Raw genomic sequence first — 16,084 nt, forward strand, 5'->3', positions numbered from 1 at the left:
GTCAGCCCTCTCAGCATCATGTTTAAGGTTGAGTGAAAGTTTCTCTTTAGAGACTTCGAGTGTTCTAAAATTCAAATGCCTGAAAATTGCTGTCATTTGAGAGCTTGGGTAGAGTTGGTGGTGCATATCTGGGCTCATTTGGTCAAGAAATTCCCAAGTTACAATTCCCTCAAAATGACCATGTAAAATTTTGATCTTAAGTGTAATGCTTTTTTGCCCAAAGCTGAGAGGGAAGCTATCTGCAATACCTCCCTAAATTAAATCCCTGAACTGCCCCTGAGCTCATCTGCTGTCTAGCTTCAAAACCTAACTGGTACTGTGGGGTGTCCAAAGTTGCTCTGAACAACACATACTTACTATGTAACAGAAGTTGGAGGAAGCATTTCTGTGTAAAGGTAAAATTACAGTGACCTAAACCTCAAAGTCAGGTCAACTTGAAAATTGGTTTGTCAGTTCAGGGGCAGGGATAGATTTTGTTGCAAATGCAGGCTCTGCCTGTCTCTCACCCCTGAGACTGGAGCTGAGAACCAGCAGGTTTCATGCATGGTACAGCAAATACTGCTGGGACCTGGTTGGGGAGTCAATAACTGACAAGCTCAGGGCATGGCACAGATCCACAAATATGATGCCGGGGGGAAGGAGGATACCCTGTGTAGATGAATGGAGGAGCAGTTCATGCCTGCAAGCCTCCTGAGGTGCAGCATTATTACTGTGCACCTCTGGGAGTTTCTGGCATTCTGGAGCTCCTCTGTCCCATGGGGAAGGAGAGCCCTGAGCTCAATATAACATTAGAGCTGGGAAAGTTCACCAGCATGTTGAGTAGCGAGCTTTCCCAAGCAAATGTTACTAGCTTCTGAGGAATCTCTGAATGCAAAGAATGTAAATAGATGCAGTGCTATGTTCCCAGTCTGCAAAGAGTTTCAGTATCTCTGCCTCTGATAGCATAGTCAAGCTGCAGCAAAGCCAAGAATGATCATGGTCTTGTTGGTTTTACTGATGTTGTTCAGAATCTTGCAGACCTCCTGTAACTGATAGTTAGCTGTTTCCTGCTGGTGCTGCTTTAAAGCTATGAGCAGAGGCAAGAACTGTGCTGCCCTCTGGAGAGGAGCTTAGGGGAGGTGCAGTCTATTAGAGGGTCCCACACATGACCATCAGAAGGCTGAGGGGAATGGAGGAGTGGTAGACACCCCTCTTGCTTCCTGTAGCAATAGCTAACAGTAGACCGCTGGTTCCCAAACATTTAACTAACGCAATCCACCAACTGCATTGTGGTTTTATAATCCATAGTCTCCCTCTGCCCAGACACTGCAAGCCTAATCCTGGCCCAGTGTGGCGTGCAGGCCCCAGAGGGGAGGGTAGAGAGAGAGCCTGCAGTGGTGGCTCCTGTCCTGCAGGACTGGGCCCAGCTCTCTGCTCCAGGCGCTACGACCTGGGTGTTGCAGCATCACTCAAATTTGACCAGGATGCCAGGTCACAATGCTCTGTGTGGGGAGCTGAACCCAGCCACCACTGAGGGGTGAGTGCAGGGCAGGCACACTTTCTAACCCTCCCTGCGAGGCCTCTGCTGTGCACCAGGCCTGGAGAAGAGTTTGCTTATGGCCCCATGACCCATCTAAAACCTTCCTGCCAGCCACTGGTGAGTTGGGACCCACCATTTGGGAAACACTGCGGTAGACAACTTGCAACATCTGACAACATCTGAAGTGAATGTGGGGGAAGCTTGGGATGTTTGGCACCCACTAGGTGGAAATGGACTCCCCAAGCAACTTGCAGGACATCACCCTCTTAGAAGAGGGGATTGAGATTTCTTTTACAGTGGAGTGCAGCGGGGGGTTGGTTTCTTACCTGGTCATCCCTGGTCAGTGAGGCAGCCCCATAAATACTCTTTTGTCTGGTAGTTGCTATACCTTGGCAGTTGGCTCAAGCTGTGCGAGAGCGCTATGGAGCACCACTCTGACACTTTTTTGTGAGGAGCAGCAGCAGTGTTCTGGCACTTGTATTTTAGGCCAGAGATGCATAGCGGTACTTCTTTTTTACGACTGGCTGTTAGGTGTCCAATAAAATTTCCAAGCCCTGTGTGTGGATGGGAGTGAGTGAAGAGAGATTGGTATTCAGAAGTTGGGAGAAGAAGAAGGGAGGCGAAAGGTATAACAAGAGGACCAAGGGTAAGGTGGCAGAAGGAAAGAAAGAAGAGAGGAAATAAACTGAAGACAAGATGGGAAAAGATACACTATGATCTCTTGTAGGTAAGAAAGTGGAGTGAAACCAGAAAATGAAAAGTTACAGCAAAAACAAGAGTGTAGTTAAGTTTACATTTTTCAAGTTATTTCTTATAAATTTGATTTGCACTATTCCAGTTAAATACTGTGCACAGTTGTCCCTTGACGTTCCAGAAGACATGTTTTTTTTAGGGCAAGGGTTTGATGTCACATCTCCTCTTTGGCTCTTAGGCCTACTCCTTGGGCTAGTAGGTGGTGTCAGTTTTTAAAGTCTTGCAGAAAGCTACCCTCTCTAGAGATGTAACTATATAGCTCGAGCTCTGACCACATGTTGCTCTTTAAGCAAGATACTAGGGTCCTTCATTCAAACTCCAGTCAGTCCATGTTCTTATTGGTTGCTGCTTTAGCATTTGCAAAGAAGATTCAGTAGTTTTGATTTTTGGTCTTATAATCTGCAGTTCAACACTTTTCTGGAGTTGGCGCCTGAGTCTTCAAGTTTTTGATCTAGCCCTTCCTCAGCTCTCCAGGTTATCCTGTATGCCACTACATGTTGACAGGCAGCAGGAGCTGTTGACATGGAGGATTCTGTATCAAGGAAGGGCCCTTAACAAACTGGAGTGTCAAGGATAATTAGTCATAAGCCTCCTTGCATATTTTTTTAAATGACCTTCTGGTACTGCCAACACATCAGGCTTAATGAACTCCTGGGAGTGATCCAGGATTTTCAGCAGCTAGTGTCCCTTACAACAGGTGGTATTCTGAGTACAGATTGCACCTTTGAGCACTTGGTGAAAATGCTGGACTGTCTCCCCTCAGCTGTTGCTCTGAACTGGCATGGTTCTGCAGGGCAACAGAACCACTTTAAGATATTGTAGAGATCTCTAACCACAAGCTAACCTGGTTTTCTTAGCTTGGGACACTTGGATGTGGCCTCTTGTTGAGGACAGTAGTGTCTGTCAGAGTTCCCCTTGAAGCATTTTTGTGTTTTAAGGGCTTGACCGTGTTTGACATCCATCTGAAGGAATTGTAATGGTTCCACAGTGACTAGAGAGGAGTTTGACAACTAGCATTGACAATCTTTTTTTCTTTCCAGTAAAAGCTTCAGGGCAGCCCCAGAGATCCTTGTCAGTAGGCATTCTTAGAAACTCAGCCAGTAGTCCAGCTTCTTCAGGATCTAGGAGTGCTACTCCAGATAGCTTTGTTGCTTATGTAGTTTGAATGGGAGTTTCATCCCAGATGAACCTCAGAAGCTATAGCACCAGCAAAGCTTTAGTGATCTGTTATGGATAGAAATTGTAGATTTGTGCATGTGGGAGCTAAACATTTATTCCCCTGGTGGAGCTGTAACTTATAGTTGGAAGCCATATCTTGGATGGGATCAGTAGCTCTGAATGATCAGCAGATCTGCCCCTTAGTGGGCTCTTTACTCAGCATGTTCAGGGGACTGCAAGGCCAGGATCTGGGGGAATTGCATAGTTCCACATGAACAAGAAATTTACATCTCCCATGACTTCACCTGATGAGGAGGTTGAGCTACTTGTTAATGGAGGGTTATAATTTAGATCTGCTTGGGAAGTTTTGCATGATTAGCTCATCTCTGTAGCTACCCTTGGAATTGGGAGTTCGGCATAATGAGGTGCTCTAATCTGCTGTGCAGGTGCTTGTGTGTCCATTGTACATCCTTTGTTCATCTTTAAGTACGTAAGAGTTTTATTGTCTTAATTTCAAATTTAGAATAGCTCATTTCTCACTCCTGAAAACAATTTACTAGAGTGTTCTGAGGCTTCTAAAGTATGTAGTTTTAGAGCACATTTATTAAGGTACAGCCCTTGAACTGGCCTGCAGCTACTTCAGAAGGTCAAATCTTAAGCGTTAAAGAACTTTTTTTGTGTGATTTTACTGGTGGCATTATTTTCAGGAGTGAAAATCCAGCATAATTATTTCCAGAAAAACAGGTAGTTTTTCTTGAACCTTAGATATGCATGAATAGTGTCTTATCAGTGTATTTGGTGTATGCCGGTAAGAAATACTGGATAATAGAAGAATAACATAAAGTAGTAGTGGGGAAAGTGCTAACCTAGTGGAGCAGCAATAGCAACTCATAGGTAAGATGTGTTTCTCTCAATACTTAATGCAAAGATTCAATCTGTTTTGCATGGCGAATAATACTCTGTCTCTTGTCCAAATCCATATAAAATAATGTGACAGATTTACTGGAAAGGAATCAAGAAAATTCTGTCTTCAGTTCACAAGGTTAAAAATGCTCCTTTAAAGCTGACATTTCTGAGTTTCATCTTTCTGACCCCTCTAGGTTAAAGTCTGAAGCTGGTAGGAAAGCAGAAATTTGCACACAGTGTGGGTTAGGGTGTCTCTGGGGAGCATATTTCTTACCGGTGAACAAATATTCTAATAACTTTTTCAAATGAAAACTAATGTGCAGCAGTAACTCCTGGGTGGATAAAACGCTCCAATGTTTGGAAGACTAATTGAAATTAACTTTGTAAATTATGTCCTGCAATAAACTGACCCAATCCAACTCGCAGCAGAAGAAAGTTAGTGTTTTGAAGTGTGGGTGGAGGGTATGTAATGCTAAATTCTGTAACTTTCCATCCTCTTTTTATATTGGGTGTGCCATATGTAGATTGTCACTATTTAATTTTGTTTAAAAATATATATAAGGGGGATTGAAATTCAGTTACTGTATCCCTTTCGGTGGCTACGTTGCTATCCAATGGCATTCCGTTAATATATCTTCTTGCAAATACACCATTGTGACATACTTATCACTGGAAAACGCACACATTCGCTAATGTAGACTCAGTTTTCACTCGTCCAGTTAGCAATGTAACTTCCAAAATTAATACTGTTAAAGTATGCATTTGGAGTAAATCAGTGCTGACTAATTGCTGAAACTGAAAGATCATAAACCGGTGAAGTTTGAAATGATTAAGATGATACATATCTCTACAAAATTGTAGAAGAAATGTATATTGCATTTGATAAATTATGCGGTCATGGAATTAAAGACTACTGGAATGCATATGCAGAAGGGAATGGAATTAAGATTGTACAAACAACCTTAATTTGGAATTTGATTTGAGTGGTTTTTGTTTAATTTGTAGAAAAAATTAAGCAGTTCTGTACAATTCGGGTGAGTTAAGCAGAACTAAAATGGAAACATTACATTACATCCTGTTACGGTTGTGCAGTACATTGTTAACTGAAACATTAACTGACTTCTCCAGTTTTCTGTATTTCAATGACCCAAATGAACATAAAATTTAAGTTCTATCTTGGGGTGGAAATAGTTCTTGTATTTCAGTTATAACTAGGGAAGAACAAGGTGATTGAACTAAAACTGGTCCATCTCCCTTGAATGGATACTCAGATTTGGTTTTTGGTCAGTTGACTTCTATTCCCCTGCCATGTTTTTCGGTTGGATCTCGGCCTACATCTTTTTGAGCTGCTTGGAATATTGAGTCCTTTAAACCTTCCATTATCAAGGTTTCTGAATTTTGCAATGCATTTCTGGGGAAGCTGAAGGGCAAAATTGCAACCAAATGTTTCAGTGCAGATTTAACTTGGCCAACCTGTTTGTACAGACTGAAGCAATGAAAGATTGGTTCTTCCTGCCCAGCAGCTTTGAAGGATAATACCTACTTATATCATGTTGTGATAAAGATCTAGTAAGGATAGATATAAAAGGTGTTACCCGTATAGCCTGAAATCTTAACTGGGCCCTCTCTAACACAATCACTGAGATGCACTAATTGGGCATACTTCAAGCTCAAATGAGAATAGGACCTAACCACAATTATTAAAAAACAACAACAACAAAAACCAGTATGGTCGGGCTCATTAGAAACACAGTAGTCGTTGTAAATAAGATGGAGGGTCTAGAAAGTAGGTCTTGTTCCTCCAGTGCTCAGGAGTTATAGAAGCAGCTGAATGCACAAATGGCAGCATTTCCACAGAAACGAATTTAAAAACAAACAAAAAAACCAAGAACATGCTTAACACTACTACACTGGACTTAAACACATGGTGTCTTTGACTTTGAAACTGGATTATTTTATTGTCAGAAGCCTAAACTTGAAGCTTCAATGTTTTTGCAGGTTTTATGGCAGGAATTCCTCTTATGTCCATGGTGGACTGGATGCCAGTGGGAAGCCCCAGGAAGCAGTGTATGGCCAAGCTGTATGTATCTAAATCAATTATAGTCTTCATTTTAAGACTAGTAACCATGATACTAATGTCTTAACCAATCAGTTTTGTTTTTTCTTGTATTATGCTTTTCTTGTCCAATAGGCAAGCTATTACAGATCAGCTACCGCCTCTCTCTCTAATGTACTGTATAATGGCATGAGCTTAAATCCATACTTGTCTGAATTGTTTTGGCTGACCTTTATTACCAATCCTCTGTTTACCGTATGCATTTTGGGACGTGGCTGTTACCACTGTAGGTAAATGGGTGAGCTATCTTCATCTTTCACACAGGTATGTTGATGTGGGAGGTTAGGGATTCACAAAATTCCCTACCTGGAAAACTGGCTTGTTTGAGCCCATGCCTTTCAGGAAGCTTTGGGGATCTGTAGACTGATATTCAGTTACCTTGATTTGATGGGTAAAAGAGCTGTCCGACACACTCCCAGATGGCCTTGCTTGGAGCTCTTATTCTGTCAGACTTGGGATCTCTGAATCAGATTCTATTCCCGATCCCTCCAGCAGTGTCTGCTATAATCTGTTTTTGTGGGAGGAGGGTTTGAAGTGCCTAACTTCTCCTGCCTCATCCAGGTAAGTAACCTCTCATTCGGTGGCTGGACAAATCCCACACCATGAAGGGGTTCCCTGTTCATCAAGGATGCCAGCCTCCATACAGGAGTTTCTAATTAATGATTCATCCATTCAGGGAACGCTGTCCTCTTTCAGAGAAAGCTCCACGTCAACATCTTGGCACTCGGGACCATCGGGCTGGCTTGAGTCTCCTCCCCGCCAGATACCAATCAAGTCAGACAAGGTGGCCTCGGTGGTCTTTTAAAATCATGTTGGGAACCCAGACCGATCATTCCAGAAGGAATCACATATTTTCTTTCGTGGGCAGAGAGAGACCTGAGTTCTTGCAAAGCCATACATGTGTGTGATCTCCCAAACAGACTGGTTCCACTAGAAACTCCTGTCTTGGGGAATGGTTCACCACTACCCTCTGCAGGAGCCCTTCAGCAAAGTACCTTCCTGATCCCCATCTCTCTTGATGGACTTCTTCATAGCAAGTGGCAGAGCCCCAGTTCCCAGATATTGTACCCAATACCTGGGTTCAGGGTGCTTTCTCCAGATCATTGATGGGGAAGATAGTTTATGCTTTCCCTCTTTTCCCCTGGTGTGGTCAGTTCTGCAAAAAGTCAAAAGGATTTTATGCTTTCAGACTTCCTTATTCCTAGGGTGGCAAAGACGTACTTGGTTTGTCGACCACCTCTCCACTAAGTTCGGCCAGTGATTACCAGGGAAAGTATATTCCAGAGATTCTTCTCCCCTCTCCCTCAAACTCCCTCCTTTCACAACTAGCGATTTCTGACCAGACCTTCTCTGTTTCCATGAAGAATAACTTTTTGTGCTTGTTAGAGGGTGGCTTCTTTTTACCTTTTGCTGCAGATTCTGTCATCCTTGTGAAGAAAATCACTATCCCCTCCATACTGGCTTTCTTCCAAGATGGGTTTGAGAGGGTGCTCTAGCTCTTTTGATGTTCAGGCACCCATCCTTAGGCTTCCCCACTGTCTTCTACCAGGGTCCTTAAAGTAAGACCCTGCTTTTTACTAGGGCTGTCAAACTATTAAAAAAATTAATTGCGAGATTAAAAAAAGTCACAATTAATCGCACTATAAACAATAATAGAATACCATTTATTTAAATATTCTTGGTGTGTGTGTATGGAGGACGGCTGTCTCTTTAAACAAAGCACTCAGGACTCTGAACGCTTTTTCAGCCAGCAGCAGGTGCTGTTGGCAGCACTCACGTCTCCCCTGTCCCCCAACCCTAGCTCTGTGGTGACCGGGTACATGGGTTGAGGGAGGGAGACACCCCAACATCAGCCCTCCCTGCCCCCACTCTGTGCAGCAGACAGGAGGCAGGCTCCTGGTCTGGAGCAGCGTGGCTAGGGGTGACTACGTGGCAGGGAGAAGAGGCAGGAGCAGCAGTGGAACAGGGCAGCAGGAGAAGGGGCACTCCTGCCCTGGGGGCACGCAGCAGTGCCCATCGAGCATGGTGCCTCCTGGGCGTGATTAACGTTCGTTTAATTCAAGACAAATTAACTTTTTTTTAATTGCATGTTAACTGCAATTAATTGATAACTCTAATTATTTTTTATTACAAATATTTGCACTGTGTAAAGAAAAGATAGTTATAACAAATAATACAAATTGAGCATTGTACACTTCGTATTCTGTGTAACTGAAATCAATATTTTTGAAAATGTAGAATAACATCCAAAATATTTATAATTTTAAATTGGTATTCTGTTTAACAGTGTGATTAAAACTGATTAATCACAGGTAATTATTTTCATCTAGATAATTTGTTTTGCATTACTCTCTCATGTTGACTACTTTTTACCCCTTGTCTAAACTGCATGCAAACAGTCCTGTCATGGAAAGTGGCTGTTATTTAGCCTAGAAGGTTGGGACTTGCACAGTGGTGTAATCTCTTCCTATTTCATATCTCAAGAAGAAATGTGCCCAAGTTTTATTCCCAAGACAGTCAGTGATTTTCCTTGCTAGCCAGGATATTTGACTCTAACATCTGTCCCAAGGCCAGAGTAGAGGTAGGTGGCATTCCTTGGACAGTTGTTCAGTACTTGAGATCTACTTATCCACAAGCAAACGTCCTTGTGCTTTTTCAGAGGGGAGGAGTTGTCAAAATAACTCTTCCCTGCTGAATCAGGCCCTTCATCTGGCATTGCTTCTCTGCTGATCTCTCCTGCCCATAGAACCTTCATGATTCTTTTGAGTGGTGACCACATCCTAGGCAAAGTACCGCAAGGCCTCTGTGGACAGGCTCTGGTGGGCTGCTTTCTGGTGCTCAGATTGTACCTTCCTGAGGCCCTACTGGAAGGATTCGCTTGCGTCAGCTGATGCAGCCCTTGAAAGCGTCCTTCTGCAGCAGTTTTTAGTGCTATTGCCTTGTGAAGGAGGCCGGTATACTCCACAGTGCTCTGAACAGCCTTCCCTGCCCCTTCACCTCTCCTTTTCTTAGCCAGTCTTAGCTTCTCACTAGTTTCTTCTTCCCTTCCTGGTCACTGCTAGTCAGATCCTTTCATCCATACAGGTGGTGGCTATGCATCGGTAAAGAGTGTAGTGGAGACAGGACTCTGGCATTTGTACCATTATCGCATCTCTTGAGGCAGGTGATGTTAAAACACCAGAGTCCTGTCTCCACTACACCCTTCACCATTGATATCACTGGTGGAGCAGCTACAGTGATGAACTACAGTTCTTAAATTGTCATTGTAAATGAGGCCAGGACTTGTGGACTCTCGAAACTATTTAGCATTGTCTTCATTCGTGCTTAAATTAACACTACTGCAGCTGCACCTGTTGGCTACAGATACAGAATGTGCTCATGTGATCTTTCATACTTTATCAGTGATTGTCTTAAAATGCTGTCAGTGTACCTGTGAGTTTCAGGTGCGGTGGTGGTGGTGGGGAGAATTTGTTCAACCAGTCAGTAACCGGGTATTTATGTGTAGCTTCATCCTGCACACCTCAGTCTGCCTGATCTCTTGCTCTCCAGGTTTAACAGTTTCGGACAGTGCAGAAGTAATTCTCCTCTGAATAGAGTTACTGCATAGGTTGGTACATCATTGTTCTGCTTTGTGAAGCATTCATCAATTGCTATAGACGGGAGGGATATTATGTTGTGTTCTAGTCTGCCTGTTAAGAATTTCCAGAAGTACGGCCTAGGCTTGCTGACCCTGGGCCTCACCTTGCCAGGTGCCATGCATAGTAGCTTTTACTGGCAATGTATACCCACTTTCATCATCAGTAATAGTTACAATGTAAAGTTTGGAGGATGAAGGCAGTGCCAAACCTTCTGTTATCTTCCATATCATCTTCTACTGTGTGATTGAAATCCCTTAAGAATGGCCAAGTGGACTGGTAATAAGGAAAAGTGTAAATTATTAAATGTCTTGACTCCATTGGCTGTCACTGGAGATTGTTGATACTTAATGTTACAGGGTTCGAAATTGTTAGCAGAGAAGTCAGGGAGAGGATCAAGAGCTCAGTTAAGTCCACAGTTTCTAATCCTTAAGGGCAGCGTGCTATCCTGGGGCAAAGTTGCTCCATAAAATTACTATCTCCATGGAATGCCGTTCATCACAGGCAGTGTCTAACTCTGCCATATTTGGCAATCATGCTGTACAGAATGACTGTTAGGGGAAACTCTAAGGACAAGTGCAACAGAGGTGAGGTGTTGCCCTGGTGTTTCTAAAAATGTGTGCATATATGCCATCATTGAAAGGAAAATGAGATTGAGGGACTGAGAATCAACAGAGCTTTGTGAGAAGAATAGGTCAAGCAAGCAAGCTATTGACATGCATGTATAATACTAAACCTGGATGCTACGACAGAGCTATCAAAATTTATATGGAGGCATATCAGTCCCATACTTCATATCTTTGGAAACTATCCCCACAGCTGTATTAGTTTTAAGCCATGTTAAGAGGGGGTAGCCTAATATTGCTAATAATTCAAAATTAGACTGGTCTTTGCTATTGGATGTGTAATTATGGAAGTGAAGTAGGTATCCTAAAAATTACACTGACAGTTAATTCTTCTTTGCAGCTGGTCTTTGTAAATCTGTTATAATATTAACTGTAGCAAGTTGTGTTGCTGTTTTGCTTTCCTAAAGGGATAGTTATTGCATTAAGTATGTTAGTGACTTCAGTGAAAACATATATTTCTGGGAGGGGAACTGGTGTTTTGCTGGAAGTATTTAGCAGTGTGCTAGATCTCTGCAATTCAGACATACACCATTATGCAGGACTTTGACATCACCCACGTTTAGCTGACATTTGAATTATAAATATTAAGTACAAAATGTCTGTGTATGTATCTGCTGGCCAAAGAGCTAATGCAGGATTGACTCAAGTGTTTCTGTACGCTTCTGGAATGTCTTGTCAGGTTCTAGATTTTCTCGTAGGCTTTGTGGCTATGCTATTTTGGTTATTAAACATTTAAGTAAAACCTGAGAAAATAAGCGCGTGCTCTCTCTCTCTCTCTCCCCCTCCTGTCCCATTCCCACCTTCCTAGGGGAACGTCGGTTGACTTGACAATCCCAACTCTGAGTGCTGTTCTGAGGCAGTGTGTGGTCACTTTCTTTTTTTTGTCTAGTACTTTCACACTCCTGGGTAGGAGAACTATGTAATTACAAAGATGTCATATAGTACACGGGGGGTCCTGGGTGTAGAATTTACGGTATTCAGATACTTGTGTTATGGGACTTGTACAAATACTTTGGAAGAGTGATGGGGTTTCTTTTTTTCTTCAAACAAATGAATCATTTGACTCACTGGTTGGCCTTGGAAAGTGAAAATCTTATCTACTGCCTTTAGCAACTTAGCTGGAAAATTAGGTAAAAATGAGCTTTACCAGAGCTTTTTGATTCACAGCTAACTCTGCTGGAGAACGTGGGTATAGCTTTTTTTTTAAGCTGTAGCCTCTGTTTCAGCCAATAGCATTTAGTAAGTTCCCTTATCTCCTTTTGAGTTGGAAGGGAGTGGTTAGCTCAGGATCAAATAATTAATATAATTTGTCATATGAGCTCTGTTTAAATTCTAGTTACAGTTAGTTTTAAAGTTAGATCTTTATTTTTATTTCCAGGAGATTCATAAGAAGGTGATGTCCCTACAGTTCAGTGAATGTCACACTAAGATTCGTCATGTTGATGCACATGCAACCTTGAGTGACGGTGTAGTCGTGCAGGTCATGGGGGAACTGTCTAACAATGGGCAACCAATGAGGAAGTTTATGCAAACCTTTGTTCTGGCTCCAGAAGTAAGTATGTACTGGAACGTGATTGCCTTGAACTTTATGAAGACTTGAGACCTTGGGGTTTTTTTGCCTTCCTCTACAGCCTGGGGCAAAAGTTCACTTGCAAGTTTAAACTCATGTAAATGATGGATTCTCTGTAACTTGAAGTCTATCAGTCATATTTCGAGGACTTCAGTAACTCAGCCAGAGGTTACAGGAGTGGATGGGTGGGTTCTGTGGCCTGCAACGTGCAGGAGGTCAGTAGATGATCATGATGGTCCCTTCTGACCTTAAAGTCTTTGAATCTGTGACAGAAACCTGGCCTGTCGGTAGGATCTGGCCCACTAGATTGTAGGTAGTACTTCATATGGCCTTGACTTTTATAGAGTTAGCCCACAGACCATAATTAAATGTAATTTGTCCCTTTCACAAAATGAGTTTGACACCCTTGACTTAATCTTATTCAACTCCTCCTGTAGTGTTGGGGTAATGCAAAGCCACCATAGACAAACACAGATATTTGGTTTAAGCAACACAGGTCATGACTTACATGATACTTATATAAAAGAATGCAGTACAAAAAAGAATAGTTTCCTATTCCCGATGCTTGTATTCCTTTTTATTACAAACCTTTATTAGATTCTTTGAACTCTGCTGCTGTGTAAAACTTACCTGTTTTGAGTAGCTCCTTTAACTTGTACATTTTTTTTCTAAGTAGAAGCACAAATAAATGCCTCAATTTTAAAATGGCAAAAGGTCAAATAGCTTTTTTGGAAAGAAGTCTCACAAATGAGTATCCATGAAATAAATGAATTTTTATATTCAGTAATTAAAAAGCATAGTGTTACTGTCAATATAAACACTCAGGATTTATCTTAACGCTTGAAGTTTTTTGACTGATACTTTGGTCGCAGCTATAGGATTTGGTTATTTGTGTACTTAAGAAAAATAGCCACGTACAAACCTGCGTTAATGAGATGGGTAGACATCAAAGGTTATCTTAAAAGTACTGAACTTTATGTAGTTGGCGCTCGTATTGTGATGGTAACTGCACTAGAAACGTGGATCTGAAGTAAGGAGTGATGTTACAAAGCTTACGGATCTAGTCAGTCAGCAGTAAAGACCACTCATCCATCTGTTCAAGTAACTTATAAATGTGTATGCTTTTCACTTCCATAGGGATCTGTTCCAAATAAGTTCTATGTCCATAACGATATATTCCGCTATGAAGATGAAGTATTTGGAGACTCTGAGGCTGAACTTGATGAAGGTGAGAACTTAATTTCTGTGTGCCTTGGGTTCATTTATACTTCTCTTCATTTTCCTTGGCAAATAGCCTCTTGAGTTTCACATGTCTCTAGACAAATAAGTGCTCTTATATTCTCTTCTATATATTGTACATAATTTTTGTTAGAGTTGGAGTCTTAGGGTTCAGAGTAGCAGCCGTGTTAGTCTGTATTCATGTACTCACAAAAGCTTATGCTCAAATAAATTTGTTAGTTTGTAAGGTGCCACAAGTACTCCTTTTCTTTTAGTCTTAGGGTTATAATTTTGCTCCTGTGATATGCAGAATGTCTTTTGTAGGACCCAGTATAGATACAGTTTACGTATTGATGGTGTTACACTCTTACATCTGGCAGAAGCTTAATTAAGAATGGAAACGAAATGAGCAACAGTGAACTTGGAAATTAAAGTATCACTTCAACTTTGGAAGTTAAAAGTTGTTTGGAAGTTAAAAGTTGTTGTTTTAACCCTGTTTGTCAAAAGCCATGTCAGTTAAGCAAGTCAAAGTTTAATTGTACATTTTACTCAGCACTGTGACCTTAGCCCTGAAGCTGGATCAGATGTTTGAGTGCTAGAGGACAGTCCTCCACTCATTTAAATGTTCAGCCTTCCACAAAGTATGAATTTTCTGTTTGGTAATATCCAACAGGGATTTGCAGGGATGGTTTCCTGAATGAGCACCTCTGCTCACTTACCAATTTAATGGGCAATTAAGAGTAGACGCGCCATGTGTCAAGAGCACATGCTAACCTTGATGCTGTGACCATTGGAGCCACTCACTTTCTCTTTTGTGGACCCAAATATTTCATGCCTATCTATAGAAATAGTGGTACCCCTTGAGCACTCTCAGCTCTTTCCAGCTGTTAAAGGCCAGATCAGAGCTCCCTGTCTCATCATTGGCCAAATTTTTAAATCACTTTAAACAAGTGATCAACTAATGGGTATAGTCAGTGTTAAATGTGTAGTTTTATTTCATTCACAGTAGCTGATTGAGGTACAGCATTTCTCATCTCATTTTTGTAGCTAATTGCTTTGATTCTGTGACCTACTGGAGAAGTCCAGGTTCAACTTGTGTGCCTCTTGCTTTGGCAAGACTTCCACTCCATACAAACCTACTTTGTGCTTTATATGGATGCATGGTGAACATTATTTAGGGAGATTCACAACCTGTGTAGCCTTTACTCATGTCTAGAAAGACTGCTGGCTCTCTCCCTCTCTTTCTGAGGAGCCTTAGAAGGCAACTTGGACCGGACTAGAGAGTGTAAATATATCCATTCTTGGACCCTCCTTGGCTGCCAGCTTTAGGGTCAAGTTGAAGGCTGCGTCATAGTGGACAAAGACATCCAAGAAACCCAGCCAGTCTGGAGATCTGTTGGGTGTGAAGCCATCTGCTTCCCCTCTTGTATTGAGAAAGGTGTAGAAAAAACTATTTCCCCCCTTCCTTCTGCAGTTTTGGTGGCAAAATATTACCTAGGAGTGCCAGTGAAATCCAAATACCTAGAGCTTGCATGAATATGAAGTTGTAGTTTTTAAATGAGGTTTTTTATCTGATTTTTGAGCTAAATTGCTGTAAAAGGAGGCATAGACCTTTTTAATTTTTATTTAAATCAGACTTGTTCTGGTTTAGGTTTAAGTCCATTAAGGTCAGGCTTAAGCTCAACTGAAATCAGCCACCTCTTAAATCAAAATAAAAATGTGCACTCAGGGCTTTGCGCCAGTCTAACCAACCTGGAAATCAGTGCAAGTTTGTGTGTAGACAAACCCTGGTTCATGCTACTTACAAAATGTTCCCAAAGGATAAGGTGGTTTGGAAAGTCCATCTCGACCAGTCGTTCTCTTTTTCTGAATTAGGAGTTGTTTGTTTTTCTTGGTACTGTTACTTGCAGGTAAATTGTTTAATCTCCCACATATATAAAGGTGTTTGTTGTAAAACAAAACACTCGGCCTGATATTGCAGCACTGTTGTCTCCTCTTTGGAAATGTAAAGGTGAAAAGCATCCCTGGAGAGCTTAAGTGTCCTGCCCTTTTCTGTGTTAAATGTCTTGCTTACAGTGGTGAAGCACGACTTTTAGCTCCCTTATTACACATCTTGGTTTTGTGTTCGTGTCCATTGTTTTGTGCCAGGAAACTGATTTTCACTAAGGAAATGATATCGACTTGTTGAATCTATACTCTCTCCAGCGAGCAGAATTGAATGTGCTCTAAAAAGTGCTTGACATTTCCTTGAACATTGATCACAAGTCTTGTTTTGTCTGTCAGAATCGGAAGAAGAGGTTGAAGAGGAGCAGGAAGAAAGACAGCCATCCCCTGAGCAAGTGCAAGAGAATACAAGCAGTACATACTATGAAAGCCACCCTGTAACGTAAGAAGTCTGTGCTAAACAGTAGAAAACAATCGCTTTGGCTGCTTAGTCCTAAATACAGTTAATTCCCTAAAATATGTGTTTTACCAAACTAATGCACATATGGCCCTAATATGCCAGAAACTGTGTGTGCTGAACTTTGTTTAGATGAAATATGTATGTTTGTGGGATATTGTAACTCATTATTTTTAGTCTTA

General features: G+C 41.7%; 1 protein-coding gene across 2 annotated transcripts in view; it reads left to right on the forward strand.

Annotated features, from left to right (window-relative positions):
• G3BP2 (G3BP stress granule assembly factor 2) overlaps positions 1-16,084 on the forward strand; it is a 51,272-nt gene that overhangs the window by 17,464 nt on the left and 17,724 nt on the right. For both annotated transcript variants that reach the window (XM_073340346.2, XM_073340347.2), the window contains exons 3-6: positions 6,335-6,416; positions 12,092-12,265; positions 13,421-13,511; positions 15,785-15,887. In XM_073340346.2, coding sequence (XP_073196447.1) covers positions 6,335-6,416; positions 12,092-12,265; positions 13,421-13,511; positions 15,785-15,887 — 450 coding nt within the window. The remainder of the gene's footprint in view (positions 1-6,334; positions 6,417-12,091; positions 12,266-13,420; positions 13,512-15,784; positions 15,888-16,084) is intronic.

The sequence above is a fragment of the Lepidochelys kempii genome, chromosome 4, assembly GCF_965140285.1.
Source record: "Lepidochelys kempii isolate rLepKem1 chromosome 4, rLepKem1.hap1, whole genome shotgun sequence".
Taxonomy (NCBI): Eukaryota; Metazoa; Chordata; order Testudines; family Cheloniidae; genus Lepidochelys; species Lepidochelys kempii.